This window comes from Anopheles cruzii, chromosome 2 (assembly GCF_943734635.1).
Source record: "Anopheles cruzii chromosome 2, idAnoCruzAS_RS32_06, whole genome shotgun sequence".
In the NCBI taxonomy this organism is placed as follows: domain Eukaryota; kingdom Metazoa; phylum Arthropoda; class Insecta; order Diptera; family Culicidae; genus Anopheles; species Anopheles cruzii.
The window spans coordinates 57,498,386-57,518,156 of record NC_069144.1 but is presented as its reverse complement, the minus strand read 5'-3'; the positions used below and the strand labels follow the sequence as shown (position 1 = coordinate 57,518,156).

The 19,771-nt window shown below is 50.4% G+C and overlaps 4 protein-coding genes across 4 annotated transcripts; 2 read left to right on the top strand and 2 right to left on the bottom strand.

Moving 5' to 3' along the window:
* The first annotated feature begins 264 nt into the window (after positions 1 to 264).
* Positions 265 to 4,551, top strand: LOC128278194 (uncharacterized). The gene is made up of 4 exons (XM_053016866.1): positions 265 to 349; positions 1,951 to 2,212; positions 2,420 to 2,520; positions 4,411 to 4,551. The coding sequence occupies exons 2-4, from the start codon at positions 2,023 to 2,025 to the stop codon at positions 4,549 to 4,551; spliced, it is 432 nt and encodes a 143-aa protein (XP_052872826.1). The 5' UTR covers positions 265 to 349; positions 1,951 to 2,022.
* Positions 4,552 to 4,582: 31 nt separating this feature from the next.
* LOC128278195 (uncharacterized) lies at positions 4,583 to 5,200 on the top strand. Its single transcript, XM_053016868.1, has one exon. The coding sequence runs from the start codon at positions 4,583 to 4,585 to the stop codon at positions 4,751 to 4,753; it is 171 nt and encodes a 56-aa protein (XP_052872828.1). The 3' UTR covers positions 4,754 to 5,200.
* A 40-nt stretch (positions 5,201 to 5,240) lies between these two features.
* LOC128267887 (PAN2-PAN3 deadenylation complex subunit PAN3) lies at positions 5,241 to 13,199 on the bottom strand. The gene is made up of 16 exons (XM_053004836.1): positions 13,083 to 13,199; positions 11,799 to 11,878; positions 11,639 to 11,731; positions 11,256 to 11,544; positions 11,028 to 11,128; positions 10,506 to 10,644; positions 10,293 to 10,439; positions 10,080 to 10,223; positions 9,897 to 10,013; positions 9,710 to 9,830; positions 9,528 to 9,650; positions 9,321 to 9,450; positions 9,112 to 9,248; positions 8,861 to 9,052; positions 8,627 to 8,789; positions 5,241 to 8,557 (listed from the first exon to the last, which is right to left on the bottom strand). The coding sequence occupies exons 2-16, from the start codon at positions 11,862 to 11,864 to the stop codon at positions 8,441 to 8,443; spliced, it is 2,079 nt and encodes a 692-aa protein (XP_052860796.1). The 5' UTR covers positions 11,865 to 11,878; positions 13,083 to 13,199; the 3' UTR covers positions 5,241 to 8,440.
* Positions 13,200 to 16,314: 3,115 nt separating this feature from the next.
* Positions 16,315 to 18,629, bottom strand: LOC128267357 (glutaminyl-peptide cyclotransferase-like). Its single transcript, XM_053004175.1, has 3 exons — positions 18,244 to 18,629; positions 16,792 to 17,581; positions 16,315 to 16,729 (listed from the first exon to the last, which is right to left on the bottom strand). Exons 1-3 carry the CDS (start codon positions 18,304 to 18,306, stop codon positions 16,542 to 16,544), a joined length of 1,041 nt encoding a protein of 346 aa, XP_052860135.1. The 5' UTR covers positions 18,307 to 18,629; the 3' UTR covers positions 16,315 to 16,541.
* Positions 18,630 to 19,771: the final 1,142 nt, after the last annotated feature.

Below are 19,771 nucleotides of genomic sequence, written 5' to 3'. Positions count from 1 at the left end.
AAGCATAGCAGAGAGCATAAGTCAAAAAAAGAAACCAGTTGGCGGACTTAGAGCACCACACACACATTCGCGCACGTGGGACGAGACCTGGCAATTAAGTATTAACACCGCGTGGCGCTGGAAACGCATTCGAACGCGTTTCTTTCGCATTCGAACGATGGTTCCCGTGGCGATGGTTGGTGGTGTTCGTGCCGTTGGCCTATCCACACCCCAACCGTGCATCCGTGACTGTGTTCGATCGGCGGCGTTTTCATTCAGTCGTTTGGTTGCGTGAAGTCAACATATTCCGCGCTTTCGTGTGGCCCTTTGTTGGTGATTTTCCGTTTCCATCGTAACCCGGAACCAGCGAGTGAGTACATTCGATTGCAGTGATGGGGGTGTTGTGTCCTTTAATTGCCTCAAAAGTTTTGAGGCTGCCCAAAATGCCAGTTTCCGAACCGGACCGAAACGCATGTGTCATCGCCGAGGAGGCGGACGATCGATCGCGAACCACACCCTGATGTGAACGCCCAACGCGGTCACGGGTTTGGATAGATAGATTTACCTGTTTCCGCCCGCGCAAAACAACAAGCCAGTGTCAGTGTTTCGGTCAAATCAAATTTTGGATTTTAATCGCTGCGATGGCTAAAGGGCGTGCCCGTCTACAAAAAATGACCCTCTTCCGAGTGAGAGAGAGTGAGAGAGAAGAATGGTATTGTGAAACATGATCGTAACTGCGATGCTGACTCCCGGGGGTCAAACGATCAGTCGGATGTGATCTTGCCGAGGGATGCTCGAGGCCATCCGAAGCCTAAAAAACTGGATGGTGTATGTGACAAAGACACTTTCCAACGCATTCCGCAGAACCTTGAAGGCGAAGTTGTTTGCGATGCGTACCTCCCGAGACACGCAGGTGTTGGTCGGGTCGGTCGGAGGTGTGCGCACCAACACACCCGTAGCAGTATTGCGTACGACTGACCGTTTTGTGCATGCTTGTTTATGTTGCGGGGATGCGGCGGTTGAAAGTTGCCGGCGATGATTTTTAAACTTTGATCGCCCACGACAGCAACAGGTGGCTTCCCTCTCGCTTTTGGGTGCGAGAGGTCCCGGTTGAGGCCGCGCCGTACGCACACTATTTATTACGCAGAGCGAGTGACCAGTTTTTATATCACAAGTGGCTCGTGACTCTGTCGTATTGACAATTTGAATTATTAAATTTACCAATCCATATTCTCCATAGGACGAAGACCCTATCACGTGGTCAGATGTCCTGCCGCCTTCGCCGGCCAGCAGCAGTCTACCAGCAGCGCTGATGCTCTATAGTTCGGAGCGGTGGTTTCAGTGGCCAAAACGTGTCCAGCATTTCGTATCGGCCCCCTCGCTCGCTCTTCCATCCCCACGGCTGAATGGGAGCCATAATGTTGTGGCGCATAAACCCCACCGCCCGCAATCGACCCGACCCGGGCGACGGACGCGGTCCACTCGAGGCTCTCGAAACTCTCTGGCCTAAAATCAAATCCAATTCAATCTTGATCAAATTAAACATTCCATTTGCGTTGAATTTTGTTATTGCCCTCCGACCTGCTGCGGTGCGGTGCTCCAGGTGGGACGGACCCAAGAAAACAAAGCATCCGGCCGGCAGTTCAATCACGGTTGAATCAAGGTTCGATTTGTTTGACAAAATCCAGGCAAACACACGCGGCCGCCGTCGGTCCGACATACCGGCAGCGGCAGCAAGAATGTGAGGTATTTACTGTCCAGCTGGTGCCAGAGACCAGGGACCGTACCTGTACCGCCGGTGTCCTTCGGCTTGTGGACCAACAACAGCGCTCCGGTTCGCTGTTTACCACTCCGGGCAGCAGACAAACCGGATGAAAATTGTTCAATAATTGCGCCTCGATTGCCAGCAAGCAGCGGGCCTGAGGGTGAGGGTTTCAGAGAGGACTCTATTGTTTCGTTTCCATTTCGCAGACAGCACCCGGGAGCCGAGCCCCCGAGTAAGGACACGCGCACCGGGAAACGGACCGGTGGGAATGGTGTATCATGTCCACCATCGAGGAGCGAACGGCATATCTGGATAACCCGTACTTCAAAGGGCACGTCTACGGCAACTTCAACCCGTTCTACGTCACGATCGCCCTCTGCACCATCTTCGGTGCGTTCGTTATTGTGCTGAACGTCATCTGCTGCTGCTGTTCCAAGTACAAACCGTACTGGCAGGACCGGAACACAGGTAGGCGAGACCAAATGATGTTTCCCGTGGGCAGCTTTCAGCGCGATGCGTTCCCGGCATCGTCATCAGCGAAGCGAAAGCGGTCCCTGGTATCTTGGGATGGGTTCTCCCCGGTGGGGAGTCCTTTTTCGAGTGGCCATGTTTCTCGGTATCGGTGCATGTTCTGACCCAAATTTTTCCTTCTCGTTTTCTGTCCGTTTTTTTCAGGAAATCTGTGGTTAGTGTCCATTTGGTCCGCAACGCCACACAAGCAGCCACCGCTCGACCTGACCGAGCTGAAGGACGCCAGTCATTTCCAGCCACATAACGTAAGTTTCCGAACGAGCTCAGTAATTTTGTGATAATTTTTATGCGAAGCCCAATGTGTGGGTTGTACGTACGCCGATTACAAACATGCCAAGTGCGCCCGCCAACGCACAGTCCGACCGGAACCGTCGAATCACGGGTCGCATTGCCGATACCACGAAATTATTCCCCGGATAGGTCACATACCAGCAGCCCCCGGGAGTCGGACTTTGTATCGGAAATTGTAATGCTATCACCGGAAACGGGCCCGATGGGAAATGCGACCACAGTCTGTGTGGGCCCAATGACAACCGAAAGCCCAGTAATGCCCAATTAAAAACCGACATGTTTATCGATACATTTCACCCGACCGCAACCGCTCGCACGCACACGTGCTTTAATAAATTTAGTTCCTTTAAATGTCGGACCGCCGACGAATTTTCGGAATCGGTTAATTGGCGTTCGAAGAGCAACTAAATGTTTCACCCGGGAGCTTTTCGTGGAATCGAACAAGAAATAGTGCGAGCTTCCCGGAGCGCTTCACGAACCGTTTAATTTACGTTTAAGCATAACATTTGTGCCGCCCTTTGTGCCTCCAACCCGACCAGAAGAACCCGGACGCGGACGCACAAGGGAATAACCCGGTATAATCAGTTTTGAAAGTGACTCGGGCAGCGCGACCGCCGCGTCCGCCGGTGACCAATAATTGATGGGAAACATTATTTAATTAAACTTCTCATCTCCAGAGCCCGCGCCAGCCCGGGGGCGATAGGTTCGAAATGGACGTCCCGTCCCCCGGATGGTGCCAACACTTTTCTCTCTGCTCTTTGCCACACCCGGCTGCATCTGCATCCGTCCGCCAGCCGTCCGTCCGATGATCAATATGGCCCAATTATTGTCTCTTTGCTGGCTATCCTGATGGTGGTGGTTATGGGGGAGACCCAACCTACCCCGGCATCGCCCGTGCGGTTGGGCTGGCCAATTTCAATTTTGGGGCTTCGGTTCACTGAACTATGCGAGGCTTCGCTGATGCCGAACTCGGTGGATGTAGGAGATAGATTGGAATTGCCGTGCCCACGGCAGCTCTAGGGATTCTCTCGTGGTAGCCACATGACCACACACACACACACATCCCGTTTGATCAGCTATTTTATCCTTTCGCACCTGGGTGGCGTGAAGAGTTTCTTCCGGAAAAGCTGCGGGGCGAGTGGTCCAATTATGCCAACACGTTTTTGCAGCGTTGATGCGTTTCCGCCTGTCACACTTTTGCCCCAGTCCGTTAGCCCAGCGGGCAGAAACAATCGAACCGAGTTTGGTCATACGCCGTTGTAAATGAAAACCCGTTACCCGTTGATGCCCCCTCGGAGGTGTCGGTCGCCCGTGCCATCGCTGGCACATAAATTGAAGTGCAAAACTGTGCATAATTAAGCGCATAAACCGATCCCATGGCGTGGTCCAGGCTAGTTTCAAATATGTGCCTGAGTCTTTTGCACCGTTTTTGGACACTTGACATTGGAGTCCGAGTTAGAATATTTGAATTTAAATTTGAAATTGAAATTCACGAACCGGTTCGATCCGGTAGCCTACTTGGACCATATTTTTGGTGCCAATTTTTTCTCGTAACTAACATGTTCCTTGCTCACAAAACATATCCTTTTTTGTGCGTTGAGGGCTTGAAGGAAAGATGTATTTTAGTGTTCGAAAATTGAAATCCTTCCTGGATGCCTTTAATAAATAACCAGAGGAAGGTCCGCTCCCTAGCGAACATTGAGCATAACAGCGAAACCCCATAAAAGAGTGTCAATATTTTATGAAATCTAAGAAAAGTGTGTGGTGACGCGGTGAAACGTCGCAGCCAGCAATTAAAGGACATAACTCCATCATTCTTCTCTGCTCTTCCGCTCCGTTTGCAGCCCGACGTTGAGCGCCCGGTAGAATACACCGTGTCGCACCATCGGCCCCAGTACCAGCAGTCGTCGGCCTCCCGCGGACCACCGGCGGGCTACCATCGTGAGGAGTACGTTGAGCTGCAGAAGCGCGAAAGTGACATCTGAGGCCGAGCCGAGAGCAAACCACAGCGCAGCCATGGTGTTTATAGTCGCGTTCCCGGCCGTGGCCATGCTGGCCATGTTTATCGTGCTGGTCATCATGCTGATCCTGCGGTTCGGTGCACGGTGTGGTCTACGTCACCACGCCCTGCCCGACGATCAGGAGCTGCGCGATAAGGCGTACGATCAGAAGGTCAGCTATGCATGACCCATATGAATGCACCACCAGCGGTGCACTCAAGGGGGATCGACCACAATCCAGCTGCCAAGATGTACCCTTCCATCCGCCGCTGTCGCGGAGTTTTATCGCATTTTATACAGTTTCTCGAATATTTTTCCACCAGATAGCATGTAAGAGACATCGTAGAACGGCCACCGAGCGGTGGTTTTTTGATCCGTTCAAAGTAGAATAGTCCTTCCATATCCTCTCACGAGTTCCATCCATTAGAGTAAGATCTTATTTTCTCTACTAAAACATGGAAACGTTTCCGTCCGACACGATAGGTAAAAGCTGCATTTTTATATCGCGCAACGATCGTCCCACAATCGATCACAATCTATACTCGACACCGCCACCGTCTCTTTTGAGGTCCTTTTAAGTAACCCTTCGAGCCCAATGTTAACCCCCCCAAACACACGCACAGCAATAAAAGTAAATGCCATTTTTCAGTAAATATAGTTGTTTTTCACTTTTTATTTCAACGTCGTTTCGTGTTTGTATTTTTTTGTTACATTTTCGTATTTTCGCCGTTTCGCGCGCTCTCAGTTCCTCAAGTTTTCCTTTCAAATATAATTTAACCATATTTCCTCTCATCTGCCTCAACTGCTGTGCGCGGCCACAGTACAGCACCGCGCGCCGTCTCAGCTGCGGGGCCCTCCGCAGCGCAGCGATTTGCCCGCATTTCGAGACACGATAACGATTTCGATTGCGGAGAAAAATATGCGCATTAAGGGTAGTAATCCTGTCCCGAGTGTCCGATTCGGTTTATGATTTTTTTGTTTGTTTGTTCAGTTCCAACAGCAATTCACTGCAAAAGACGGTATCTGTTTTTGTTGTGTACCACGCGCGCGCGTGTGTATGAGGATTCGGGAGAGAGAGAGAGAGAGAGAGAAAGAGAAAATATATGGAAGAAAACAGAAAATGGGATCATCATCAAAGCATGCCCGAAATGGAGAAGGTAGAAACACGATATTTAAAAACGCAAAATTCATGAGATCGAATCGCTGTAAACGCATGCTAGTAAGTAACCCTGAATTGTTGGCCCTATCCAAGGGCCCTATCACAAAGCCGAAGGTGTTTGACTCATTCGAATTTGTTGTTGTGCCCCACGGGGACATTTGTAAAGATTTTCCTGGTTTAAGTGTTGTAGGGGCACTTTCCCTACGCCGGACGATTGCAGGACGAGGTGCGGGATGTGGGGCCATTGTACATCGTAATTTGTTGAAGAAAACACAAACAAAATGTCTACGTTCTACACGGCTGTTATGCGCTAAGTAAGTATGTGTAATGTATGCATAATATGTAAATAGTTTTCCAATAGTTTTCCGCTGTCATCCGCAGGAGAACGCACTTTCACAAAAGCTTACGCCAAAAAAGGGATAATACCTACATAGTACAAAAATAATCATCTTATCTGGTAAATTATAGCGCTGTGGTGAGGGTTGCGCAATCGCGACCCCAAACATCAGTAGTAGGAACCAATCGGGCGGGGATCCGTACGAGAGCGGCCAAGAATTTAGAAACTTGTTTCTCGCTGATCGGAAACGTAGGAATAATCACGAAAGCTCTACCAAACAGACCCCGTGCTTTATCAAGCCCGGTGCGCAGCACGGTAGTAAGTTTGCACAGAAGGTGTTCTGGAAGAAAAAATCTGTAACCAAACGAAAATCGTTGTACAACGTTCATAACACACTTCCTTCGGTTCCTTCTCGAACGTGTTTGCTCTGTGTTGTCTGTTCCTCTCATTTATCGTATTTTTGTGCACATTTTCTCTTCGCCATTTTGTTTTTTACGCGTTTTTTACAAATATATTTCACTTTTCTCACCACCTGCGCTCTTATCTCTCTAGGGTCCGGTCTCGATTTCTCTCTGTTCTCGTTCGCGTCCACCCCTCGCGTCGAGCACCTAGAACGACCTGGGGACGGCACGCACCTTAATAATGCTGCCTGCCTCACGCACTCTCTCTCTCTCTCTCTCTGCCGGGGTTTGTTGCACGTTTAAACATTATTTGTCACAATAAAAAGTCTTTTTTCCTTTAAATCACCTGCACGGTTTTTAGTGGCTTGTTGGCCCGGATATATGTATATAGTAGGGGTGTCTGGCCTTACTTCGCTACACTCTACTCTGTGTTCTGCGCCCCTCCCCGATATAGCTGCCGCTCCTTACGCCCAGCATCGTCCTCGTCGTTTCCACACAAACACGGTACATTAATGTTCTTCTCCACCATGCGTCGTTTGTTCACTTAAACGCTACTCAGGAAGTATATGAATTTTGCATGCAAAATTTGTTACCCTCAATAGTTTTCCCGGGCCACCGGGAGACTCCGGTGCACCCTTTTTTGTGGGGAGCTCGTTAAAAAATAACCTCCGTTTTGCTTCACTTGATCCGTGTTGTTCATCGTTCCAGTTGCTCTAAGCTGCAGTTTTGCTGATACTCCACGTATGAGTCTTCTTACCTAACCTAGTCCCTCCTTCCGAGGTCTAACGGAGCTAAGGGCTAATGTATGTGGTTTTGCTGTTTGTATCCTTTCTTAGTAGTACTTGTTAAAATGTTCAATTCAGAACGCTAAACCTCGAACGGAACGAATGGGGCTGGGTACGGTGTAGTGGGCAAACTGTGAGCGAAAAAAACGGTACATAACGATGTGTAACCGTGGAGCCACTCAGCAGCACTACCCAACAGTACACAACCAAGCACAGTCAATTTAAATACCCATCATCGTAAGCAAAAACGCCTCTTGCAGCAATGCAGTCTTACACTCAATTGTACTAAACAATGTTCGCATGTTTGTTGGTGTGAAATAAAGTGAAAACGCGGTATAGAATACGCAGCCAATAAAATAATCAAAAGCAAAGCTAATCAAAAGATGGGCTCTGAAAAACAGTGAAACAATCCACTCCCTGGTTCTCTCACAACTTCGTAAACGCTGCCGTATTAGCTTCCCTCTTGTGTCTTCCTCTCTTTGCATATCTTCTAAGTGACATCTCTTAACCTACATCAAATCGATCTTTCGGCCCGATCCTCTTCATTCTTGTGATATTTGTTTTTATCGTCATCGTTATCATATGATCGTCGTCGATCGTATCGTAATTTCTGTGCACACGCACGTGCTGCCGTAGCATCGCAATCCCGGAGATCTATTGTATCAGAAGCATTCCCATCTCAATACTAAGTCCCGCGCTATGCTGCTCTTGTGGGGCAGGAACTTTGTGGCGGCAGGAACTAATTCGCTTGCACAAGATGTCAAGCACGTCTTCGGTTCGATGGCGGTGGGCGGCGTGTGACGATCGCCGGATCGGACGTTCAGGTATGCTTTACACGTCATTCTTTTGACACAACACTAGCACTTAGCTGCCACTGCTGGTTGATCACAATTTTCGGTCGCAATTTTGCAACGCTAATTCCCGATTGCGAATGGTAAGAAAAAAGGGAACGCTTCAAAATCAAACGGTATTCCACCGTCACACACCAGTGTTTCGGTTGCCTCTGCCGGTAAAGGGGGTAACCATTGTAAATTAACCCGCATCTCGAAAGGTGACACTTTAAGGACGTTTGGCCTTCACTGCCAAGGTACTGATTAGTTAAGCAGCAAACCGCCACCGAACGGCACGGCGAGAAGCACTGGAGCCACCCGTCAGTCACGACGCGCACCACACACGCACACGATGGTTAGTTTTAGACGGAGCCCTCGCTAGCCGCGACCAGCTCCGAAAATGCTTGATCCAGACAGTGCTTCAGCTCGGCATAGGTCACCACTAATACTGATTGTTCGTCACGGGACATTAGTTGAACCTGCAACGAACGACCGATCGATTGCTGGAGAGTTTGGCGCGAACAGTCAGTTCCTTCGTCCGGACTTACCTTTTCCAACGTGCCTGCGTCCAGCTTATTGAGGCACTGCACGATGTGGGACTGGTTGAGCCAGGGGCGCCCATCCTCGGTGACGGCGTGGAAGAGGTAGTCTCTAAATAGTTTCAGCATGTAGCGATCACCCGTCTCGGACCACGTGACGTCCAGATTGAGTCTACAGAAAGGGGGTTCGTAATGTTAGACAGGGGCACATCTCCAGGGCACAAACGCAACGCAAGGACATACTCTGGGCGTTCGTTGATGCAGCCCAGCTTCACGAGTAACCGGTACAGTCTACCGTTTTCCATCTCCTTCGCCAGCTCGTCCTCCTGGATATCACATTGAGCTTGCAGGGCATCGAGTTGTACGTAAAATCGGGCACCGATCATCGGCATTATCTCCGTTACCGAGCGCCGTGCGGTAGGATTTAGCAAACATCTGCCGGATGAAGAAAATGTTATTCAGCATCACGATCGATCGCGAGACACCAGGCTTACAGTATGATATTCCGGAGATCGGACGAATAGTGGCGCGATATTAGGTCGATACTGCTTTGAATTTGGTCACGCTGGACCGATTGTAACGTGCGGCAGGCAAGGGCAAGTATCAGTTTGCCCAGGGCAGACAGGTCATCCTATGGAACGAAAGGGGAAACGGGAATTAAATACCAAAATCAACGCGCCAAAGAACCACGTGCGCGTGTTACCTGCTGACGATGGTTAACCACGGTCAGGGGGTTGGGTTGGTTCGGATCAAACGTGGCAATGTCCGAAATGCCCACGCAACTGTAGCGTATCCGTTTACCCGTCACGATAATCTTCGTAGGGTCGAGTGTTCTGTGTCCATTCGCACAGTAGAGACAGGGAGAGGATTAGCAACACGTGAAGGCGCCAAACGCCAGGACGAAACTTACCGACAGGCCAGACTCGCCTGATGCATTGCTCGCAGGCCGGCACTCAACTGCATGATAATTGACCATATTTCGTTTTCCGGCAGGAGCGATGTTGTAAGCGTACGATGTAGCGAGCTTTTGTGACTGCAATGTGAACATATTGATGAGCGTCGCCAACAGGGAGCATTCGACCGGGAACCTACCTAAAAGGTCGTGCCTCGCCAGCGAACGGATCGGTATAGCCGTTCGTTTCGGGAACAGCCGGAAAGTACTTCGTGAGCAGAGTCTGCGAACCGGGATGATAATCGTACACTATCACTAGCGCTGCAAACGGAGACAGAGACGTTAAAAAAGAGCTCAACTATTCGGGTTCAACGAGGTGAAACTCACAATTATCACCGAACGTTTTCGTGGTGAACACTTCGCGCAGCTGTACGATGTTGGTGTGCTGGAGCTTTTTCCACATGTCCACCACCTGCATGCACTTGGTAGACTGCAGGCGGAAGCCTACGGAACACAAAGGGGGAGGAGTATTAGGAATTGGTCCCACAGTTTCAATCGGTTGAAATGTACCGTGAAGGCGTCTAAGGCAGTACTTCACGCCACTAACGCTGTGCGTAGCTCGGTAGGTGGACGACGGTACCGGTAGTTTCGGATGAAGCGGTTGCGACTCGAGCAAACATAGTGAGTGGTAATTTTCCACCTCGAGAGGTATATCTGTGGGAAAAGTGTTACGATGAACGATGTTAGATGTAAACCACCGAGAGGACTATCAGGTCTCAGTACCTTGACTGTCGCTATCAATACTATTCACTAGCTCATTGCGTGATAAAATATCGTTTCTTAGTTCGTCCGGCATAAAGAACGCCATCGACACTTGCGCCTTCGATTGCATGTTGATAACATGCGATGCAGGTCCCGGGTAAACGTGTCCTAGACCGGAAAGGAACGCACATTATTCAGCTGTACAGCAAGTCCGCAGCTAAGCGACCCCCTCACCTGGATGGGTATAATTCAGATTGATTTGTGAGCTCGCTATGTGGACAAAGGAATTATCAGTCGTGTTAACTGTACTGCTCGGCGTTAATTGATGATTGGTTGCAGTTGGGTAGAAGTACGTGGTGCCACCGACGTTCTCCTGTACGGAAGAAAGAAGCGAAGCGAAAGTGAAACCCAACACGCCGGGCGAAGGACACGGATGTGGTACGATCCACGTGGCACAAGGGCCAACGAACGATGCGTTCATGCAAAGCCAACATTGCTAGAATGTGAGTGTAATCGTGTACTTTGAAAAATAACTTAAAATAATCCTTAAGTTAATCGCTCTTCTGGAAGAGTGTAAAGAAGACCCCTTCTGAACAGGGCCAAAGTGCACCTGAAGCATGTGGCCTGCTGTCGAGTTCTCGTGTGAAAAGTAAACAAACACCACACTGCGCAGAGTGATGACGATGATAAAACAAACAAACCAAACACAAGGTGTACGATATCTCAATTAGTTTGAGCTTAAAACGGATAGTTTACTTGATGAATGTTGGTGGTAATTGGCGGTGGTGATGGTTGGGGCGTAATACGGGGGGATGTATTAGTACTTTGCGGTGATTCGTTTCGCAGCATGTTCCGACCTGCGTTCCGAACGGGAACAAAACCCAAAGGGGGCCCAAAAGAAAAGAGAAGAAAAACAAAACACACACACATTAGACAAAACTCTCTTGCTCTCTCTGGGCAGAATAAGGACGCCGGACGACGTACCCTTGATCGGAGTTACCGCGAAGGCGGACGTGCCGCCGGTAAGGGTGGCGGCCAGTATGTTGTTGCCGGTGACGTAGCTGGCGACACTGTTGACCGCCGCACCCTTGACCGTGGCCAGCTGGGGTGCCGTCGGTTGGGACGGTTGGGCGGCGGCAACGATCGTGCCATTGTTGCTGACCACGGGGCCGCCATTGTTGCTGCTAAGTATCGAGTAGGACGAGTAGAAGTTCGGCGAGGACGATGTGCTTAACCGGTTGTTTGGAATGAATTCGGGCGACTGTGGGGTCACCTGCCGAAATCGGGGGAAGCCAAAAGAATGCCGAGTTAGTAATTAGCGAGCGGGCTGACTGGCTGGCTGGCTGGCCGGATGTGTATTGATTTACCTGAGTTTTTTTGAGCGCTATCGGAGAGTCCAGCGATATCTTCGAAAGCCCCGACGACAGACCGTACGCGGGAGTCGTGCCATTTTGACGACTCTGTAGGAAAGGAAACGAAATTGTTTTAGTAAAAGGTTTCAGAGTGTAACACATCGCAGTCACTTGCCATGTACGTCGCCAGCTTGCTCTCGGATGGAACTCCATTGGAGGGCGGAAAGAACATTGGATCCATAGTATGTTGCGATCCTGGGGATAAAAAAAATAAGTATTAATTTGCTGATAGTAGATCTCCGTGTTAATCATCACGAAATCATCACTGAACACTAACAACAGAGCATCGGATCATTGTTGTGTTCCGCATTCCAGTTTTGTAAGAGAGCGGAAGAGACGCCTTAACACCGCAGGGGATACCATCTGTTCGATCCGTTATCGTATTTTTTTCTTCACTCATTTACATTTCTCGCCTCGGTTCCCCGCGTCGGGCATCGTTTCGTGTTCCTTTCGCGTATGCTTTTTTCTAATCTGGAGGCACAACCTTTGTGTATGTGTGTCTCGGCAAAGGGTTGACCGACAGGAAGCTAGGCCAAAGGTGGTGGGCGGCGTCGTCCGTGGGACACGGTGCCACAAGATCCCACGCAAACCAGCACAACCGCGTGTGTGCGTTGACCGCGTATTGTGTTGTAAATAGAAGCTTAAAGGTCAAATGCGATGCGCTCCCCGGGGCTGTTTCGTTGGTGTGTTTTTCATCTCAATCCCCTTTTTGGGCACGGGCAGCCCCAGCTCCATTTTCTTCTGCGTTGCCTTGCCGCAGGCAGTAAGATACCCCCGCCGCCGCCGCATACAATGTCTGTGGTCCGGTTTACACAAACGGTTAGACAATCGAAACACAAGTCTGCATGAAATTGTACCAATTCACGTCGCGTCTGCGGCAAGAAAACACACTACTCTAATTTCAATGTTTTCCCAGGAAAATGTTGCCCTGTATGATGGAACCAGCCGCTTCACCGCCAGACGATGGGATAAAAGTTTGTGTTTTCGTTGGTGGACGTAGCGCAAAACGAAATAAAACCAGTTCCCGCAACAACAACAACAATCGTCGCGCGTCAAGGATGGTCGGGTTGATAATCGTTCGCACCCGCGTCGTGCGCGTTCTGCGTTCCCGCAACGCGCTGCTATCATAACAACTTTACCCCGGGCGCGTCGTCCAACGGGAGGAACGCTAAAAACGCTGTCCTGTCCTCTGGTAAACGAACAAATGTAAACAACAAACAATTGTGTTCTAATCGTAGTGGCCTGACGGCGACAGCGCATTCTCACGTGTCTCTCACATGAGCCAGCTCACGCTCACTGCTCACCCGCCGTTTGAGCGTGAGAAGGGGCTCGCGTATGACCCGCGGGCCACCACACACACGGTGAGCAATGGAAACAAGGTCAATGTACAAAAACATACCTCTCTGCTGCTGTTGCGGTCGGCTTCTTTCGCTTCGGTTCTGCGGTCACCAGCGCAATAATAGTAGTAGCGTCACAAGAAGATCACCCAGCAGCAGCACTCCGGTCTCTGCGCGACTACTACTCCGTTGTGTTCCAGTTCGTTTGCTCTCTCCGCTTTTCCTGCCCCGTCGGTCCTTCCCGAAAGAGTGTGGCTGCCGTGTGTGTATGTGTGTGGCTGGGGCTTGGCTTGTGAACGGTGGTGGCCGCTTCTGGCCACTTTCTCTCACGCACCAACCGCGGCGCGGCGCGGCGAACTTTCTTTCACAACACGATCGTCCACGGCCACGGAACACCGAGGACGGGGTTACGCACTGCTCCTTGGGCACTCTGGAAGCGCGGTCGGAATCTTCCCTATCCGTGTCAGGGAAAACGAATTTTGGGTTCCTCTTCCGTTTCGGCGATGATCGCACGTCCTGTTGGCGGCGACCGTCGTCGTCAGCTTGTCGCGTACTTTCCAACGCTCCTTTCTATATGGCCCCTAGCAACCGGGACCGGAGAGAGATCTGTGTGTTACGCCGCCGCGCCGTCACGGTTCTCGTTGGATCCTCCGTCGACTTCGCACCACCCGTCCCTGTCGCAATCTCGCGCTCTCTCGTTTTTTCGCCGACGCGCGTACGGTGATCTATTTGCGCACCACTAGAGCGCGGCTTGTTTGCGCCACTGTCTCTCATACACACACACAGAGATTGGCCGAATGCAGCCGCAGAAAGGCTTCGACACCTAAGCGCGACCCGACGACCAAGCGAAAAAAACAACCCCTTTCGGCTTTCGGTGGCGTTTCGCGATCACGGTGTCATGGCTACGGGAGCGACCGACCCCGAGCGAGTGAACGAGAGCGCGCGATCGCGCGAGACGTTATTGTTTTTGTTTTAACAGTCCCAACACCGCGACGACGACGGCCGCGGCTACGTATCGCTCGCGCGAACGCAAATCATCTGTTTTCGTACGGTCGCTCCGTTCGCTTCACTTCGGTCCGGCCATCTCGTTTGCTCGCATTTGTTGCTTCGCTTGCTGTGGCACGCCAGAGAGGGAGCGAGACAGCCGCCACGGCGACTCACACATGTGCAGGACTCAGCTCACCTCGAAAAACACTAGCAGCTCACACCACCGCCTCACTTGTTACTGGCTCACCCGTTCGCCTTGGCCGCCTACAATACCACCTACAACACCACCCTGGCGGTGGAGGACAGGTAGAGCGGAGGTCCTTGACGATTCTAGCTTCGCGGGCGGGCGTTACAGGTGTTCCTGGTCGTCCTTTTTTGGTGGTTCATACGCCGACCAAACGTTTACCAAATCTCCAAGCGCCGCACAAGACACAACGGCACACACACACAGAGGGCAGACGCAGCGGTGATTCCCTTTCACCCTTTGCTACGCACTCACACGAAACACGGGCTGCTTGTTTGCGTATGACGGCGACGACGACGGGGCAAGGACAACGGCACAACTGCGCTGGCAAGGTTTCTTCTCACAAGGCCCCGACCGTCCGACATTCGAAACAATTCCCCACAAAGTCACACACACACTACCGAAGGGAACCACTTGTTCTCCGTGCATCAACCAATAGGGCGGCCGAGTTTGGGCTGCGTTTTGGGGAGGAAAAGAAAGAAAAAGGTTACTCATTGTTATGCATCAATCAGCATCAGCATCGTTGAGACAATCTGCCCAAAATGGGTCCTCCAATGGGCCTCAGGGTGATACGCAGTAGGCGATTTTTTCTCGTCGTGCTCCTTTTCTCTCCGGACGCGCCGTCGAAAGCATTCTTAACAAACAACATATTTGGTTGCTGTGTTGCGTGCAACGCACAACAAAAAAACACGCATCACAATCCACCAGCGAGGCCCCCTGCGTTGCAAAGCGTGGCGTTTTCTTTTGCGTCTCTCGGACCCGCGGGCTGGCGTATGTTGTTTTTCGCGTTTTCTCCAGCTTCTTATGCTTTATGCGACGTATTTACCAACTACGAAATACACAACATCGCAACAGCAGCGTTGGCACACACCGACACGCACTTCTCGTCGGACGCACACCACGCAGCGACGCGGCCCTTGTAAACGGAGGTAATTTTTCGTACTTCCTAGCAACCTTTTCGCAAGAGACACCAACAATTGCTGCTACCACCACAATCGAACCACCCGAGCAGAGCCAATAGAAGGACTCTTGTTGTGGGACTGTAAACTTCACCGGACGCTCTGCTTTGCGTATGGACGACCGATTTGACGCTTCAAGCCCGGTCCACACGCTACGATTTGACTGCGTCGCAATTGATTTGTCTGTGCAATCGCATCGCACAGACAAACCGTAACGTGTGGACAGCGAAATTGCACCGACTTTTGTCGTTGTTGGCCATCGCTGCAGTTTTAGAACATTAAAGCAGGCGAGCATTAATATCTGTCCAATTTCCATACATGCGTGCGTGTGTTGAAGGTGGTTTGACATGGCGAGTTTTTTACGGAATTTACCGAAATTTAATCATTGCTTCGCTTTAAAAGCCATTTTCTCGACCACTGTGACCGATAAGTGAGCACAACGTATCGGGTTTGCGACGGTAATCGTAATGAAATCGTAGCGAGTAAATGCTCCAGAGATTGCTGCGATCCGATAACGACTTTTATCTGCGCCGAATAAAGTAGCAGTGAAGTCGTAGCGTGTGGACCGGGTCGCGGTGGTGGTGGCACCGCAGCTGCTTACGCTGCTAGTTTGCCAGCGCAGCGAACTCCGGACCTGCGGACGTGTGCGCGACCGAGACGGCAACCGAGCTTTTGTCTCGCTTGTGTTGTGCAAAACGTCACTGGTGAAATGTTTCACGCACGAAATATTTCCTATCCGCGTGCAACGTTCGAATAGGCAGTAAATTGTCAGCGAAATTGTGACACGTTTTTAATCATCGTTTTAGCATAACTTAACTTACCATTACCATTTACATAACTAAAAATCATTTTTGATGGACCCTTCAATCCTAGAAATTGCTGCTTACTATGCTTCATTTTGAAAATACCGATTGTCGACGAAAGAGTTGACATCTCATGAATACAGGAACAGCGTTGCCTTGCCTCGGAGAGGAAATAGGACAGTGATAATTTATTCGCGGGCATCAACGGCTAATATTGTAATTAACTATTTTTTAAGTTGGTTTTTAATGGCATCGCAAAATAGCAAAAAGTACGCTGGTAATGAATGAAATTGATGCGTTTGGATTAGTGGCCTTACTTAAATCTGTCATCAATCACACAGACGGAGAGTATATTTTCATTAATCAAATCTTAATACATAATGGAATGATGAATCGTAATCCTGTGTCGATACATGGCTTAAAATCAGCACATCTGACAGCGAAACGAATACAACTATACCTGAAAAGGTTCTGGAATCACAATTAAAAACGAATACTCTAAATAATTAAGCTCGAGAGTCCGCCGAATCATTGCAGGCAGCTTTGCAGAGGTCGTCCGTATTTGCTGTTACAGAATGTTAGAAATTCCATCATGAATACCCTCAGCACTGCGTTCACATTCTTGATCGTCGTGCGACTCAGGTTCGCCTCGTTGTCCTCCGGTTTGTGCCAATGCTTCGGAAACGGCACCGGTATGAGGTGCAGCACGGGAATATCTACACAAGTATTAAATGGCAATTAGTTCAAAAGCCAGATTGCACCGTCGGATCCCGCTTACTTCGCTTCAAAAACGGCAGGTGATCATCCTCGATGCGATTGTAGAGCGTCTGATCGAGAAACATGGGTCCGCTTTGCGCATCCTTCACGAACAACTTGTTGGACCGCAAACTGGTCTCAATTTTACTCAACCGCCGGTGGTGGTTGCGTGTGTTGGGGAAGAAGTTGTAGAACTTGGGGTCGGCGGCTCCAATCAGATCCAGCAGCACCAGCAGCTGCACCCGATCAATTTCGCGCATCGACTTGCTGAGCGTCTTAGAGACGTACGGAGCCGTCGTCCACTTGGTGGCGAGATGGCGCGATCCGTACAGTGAGTCCGTGGCCGACCACTTCCGGAACGCTTCTTCACCGTCGAAAAATAGGAGCATCAGGCTGAGGTCGGTGTTGTTGCGAAGCAGCTGCAGGGCCGCTTCGGTCGTTTTGGCCAAATTCAGCATCAGCGCACACGGTACGGCCGAATCGACGGCTCCCACAAACGCGTGCTCCCGAAAATACTTGCTATCGTAATGGCAGCCCAATGTCAGATACTTGTCGGCGTCCGGGTTCAACTTGCCGATAATGTTGGTAAATCTGAGCATACCGAAGTGCGGTGTTTTCTGGTTAAACTCGTCCAGCTCTACGCTAAACCCGAGTGACTTCAGTTCGCCGATAATGCTGCGCTTCACTTCGACATGCGTCGCAGTGCCCACAATCCGGGGCTTTAGAATGCTCTTGAGAACTGCATCAAAGTGCGATTCGTTCGTCCGGGTCGCAACTATACGCATCTGGTCGAGCGTCAGCTGGCCATCGATCTGGAAAGAGTGCATTTGTGTGTAAAACGGGATCCCATTATGCGAAACATCCTTTCGATATTACGCCAAGTGCTGAAAGCATGTCTCACGCTGTTTTGTAACCTATCAGCAGGTTTTTGACCTGCAGCAAACGATTTAAGAAAAACCGGAACCGAGGGGACCGTTCATTCATGCAAAACTGCAAGCAACCCGATGCAACAATATGGGACCATTACTATCGAGTGCACTGACCCTAGTCTTTCCGCTGCGATGCACACTATTGTTGCTGTACAGAATCAATTGTGACTGAATGGAATTTCTGGCCTCTATTATTTTTTTGAAAGTGCTTTTAAGTGCGTTTCCGTATCTGATGAATATTTTAAAAACTGGTAACGGTTTTGCTGGTAACTTAGCGCAAGACAAGGACCAACGACTCCAACATGTGACTAAAAACAGAGGATCTTGAATCCCCGGCTTGAGCAAGAAATTCCAGTTTCTGACCATAATTTTAACGATTACTAACTCTTTTCGCAGTAAGGGTACTTTAATAGTTAAACCGGTTACATGCTCCTCTCCCAGTGCGACGATTGAACTATCGATTAGATCGACATAATTCTCGCTCTTTAAGACCGGGGATTAAATGGCACAAAGTGCCCAGAAGCTCTCCGCACGCCGTCGCTTACCTGTAGCACTGGCCCCAACGTGAAGGTCACAAAGAGACAGGAAAAGAAGTGTATGCTCCACATACCGCCGCCGCTTTGTGGGTCGTATCGATGCCCGATGGTTCGGCGAAACCGACACCTCGTGGACAAACACTTTGGCGGCACGAAACTGCTTAACGTAGCGCCAACCCCGACGACGGTAATCCCATACGTCACACACTTGTCGCGATAGTGCTCTTAGGTAACGGGGAGAGCCACTCAGCCGGTGGCCTGAGAAAGCTGCTACACTTGGTTACTAAACTTACGAGCCCGTGCCCCAGTATCCGGGTTCGTCCCGAGAATCGGCCACTACGTTCTGCACCGACACTCTGCTAAACACATTCACTATTCGTAACACGTCTGCACGACAGACGGCACGGAGAGCCGAAGCGTGGATTGCACGGACAAGTGAAAGTTATCCAACGCGAGAGCTGCGGACTTGGTGACGTGCAAACAACGAATGAACACACGTTGAGACGTCTGTTTGCTGAGCTGCCGCTCAACAACGATCGACCTGTTGAATATGTGTGTGCCCCCACGGAACATGTACAGTAGTGCGGAGTCGGAGTGGGGAGCCGCTCGGGGGAGTGTGGGTTGCATACGCTAAGGAATTGACTCACACCGCACTGGCATCAACAGCCTCCGGCGACAGTGCTGGACTCGATTAGCGATCTTTCTACTTTAGGGCGACTTTTACCTAAAGTTGGAAAAGCTCGCCTCGAAGATCCGAACATTTGAGACTATTCTCAACAAATTCTATAATACACTTAAAATGTCATCGAAGCAATAAAAATCGGATCGGCTCAGTTTGTGCGGCATCGTGGGGCACGTGGGCGTACGACCATGCATTTTCGCAGTTTAAGGACCAACCGAGAAACTGATAACGAGCAGAGAGTGTGGCAGAGAGCACCGATTGAGGCTGCCAGAGAAAGACGGCGCCCGGGACACTGCCGGAGCGACATAACACGCAGATGAAGGATATCGGAAATCAAGAGGGCAGCAGCACAGTATGGGTTCCGAGAGACTCGTCTTAAAATCGAATCGAAGACAATCACCCCTCCACACCCCGTGGTGGTGGCCGACAAACGACCGGTCCCCGGAGACCGTTGTTTTTCCTTTTTGCGTGCGGGTGTCGATAATATAGGCGAAGAAAAATGACCCAAGGACCCAGATGACGACAACAAGCGGAATGCCGGAATGCGATGCGGATGGCGCTTCGAGCGAAGGAAGGTAGGGCAACGACGGGAAGATAATGGCCTCGATAGGGGGCGGGTCTGTTGGTTGGGCTCGCTGCTGGAAATCCTTGCAAATCATCTCTGTTATTGATGCTGAGCCAATGGTTTGGGACGTGGTTGCCGTAGTTTTCTTGTCGCCATTGTTTCTTGTCGCCAAGTGCCTACAGAGCAGCAAACTGGTCGATGATCCTTTGGTATGCTTATTTTGAATAGGATAAAGTCCATGGGGAATAATTTTTTCCCCGAATGGACCGCGCAGTTCAACTGCGGCAGGA

Excerpts from the sequence above, each read along its gene's own strand:
- LOC128267357 (XM_053004175.1), bottom strand. The coding sequence starts at position 18,306 with ATGTGGAGCATACACTTCTTTTCCTGTCTCTTTGTGACCTTCACGTTG. Across the intron at positions 17,582-18,243 it reads CGTTGGGGCCAGTGCTACAG|ATCGATGGCCAGCTGACGCT; the intron begins GTAAGCGACGGC and ends CACTCTTTCCAG. Across the intron at positions 16,730-16,791 it reads CCTGCCGTTTTTGAAGCGAA|ATATTCCCGTGCTGCACCTC; the intron begins GTAAGCGGGATC and ends ATACTTGTGTAG.
- LOC128278194 (XM_053016866.1), top strand. The coding sequence starts at position 2,023 with ATGTCCACCATCGAGGAGCGAACGGCATATCTGGATAACCCGTACTTC. Across the intron at positions 2,213-2,419 it reads CTGGCAGGACCGGAACACAG|GAAATCTGTGGTTAGTGTCC; the intron begins GTAGGCGAGACC and ends CGTTTTTTTCAG. Across the intron at positions 2,521-4,410 it reads GTCATTTCCAGCCACATAAC|CCCGACGTTGAGCGCCCGGT; the intron begins GTAAGTTTCCGA and ends CTCCGTTTGCAG.
- LOC128278195 (XM_053016868.1), top strand. The coding sequence starts at position 4,583 with ATGGTGTTTATAGTCGCGTTCCCGGCCGTGGCCATGCTGGCCATGTTT.
- LOC128267887 (XM_053004836.1), bottom strand. The coding sequence starts at position 11,864 with ATGGATCCAATGTTCTTTCCGCCCTCCAATGGAGTTCCATCCGAGAGC. Across the intron at positions 11,129-11,255 it reads CGCGGTAACTCCGATCAAGG|GTCGGAACATGCTGCGAAAC; the intron begins GTACGTCGTCCG and ends TTCGGAACGCAG. Across the intron at positions 8,558-8,626 it reads ACGCAGGCACGTTGGAAAAG|GTTCAACTAATGTCCCGTGA; the intron begins GTAAGTCCGGAC and ends CGTTCGTTGCAG.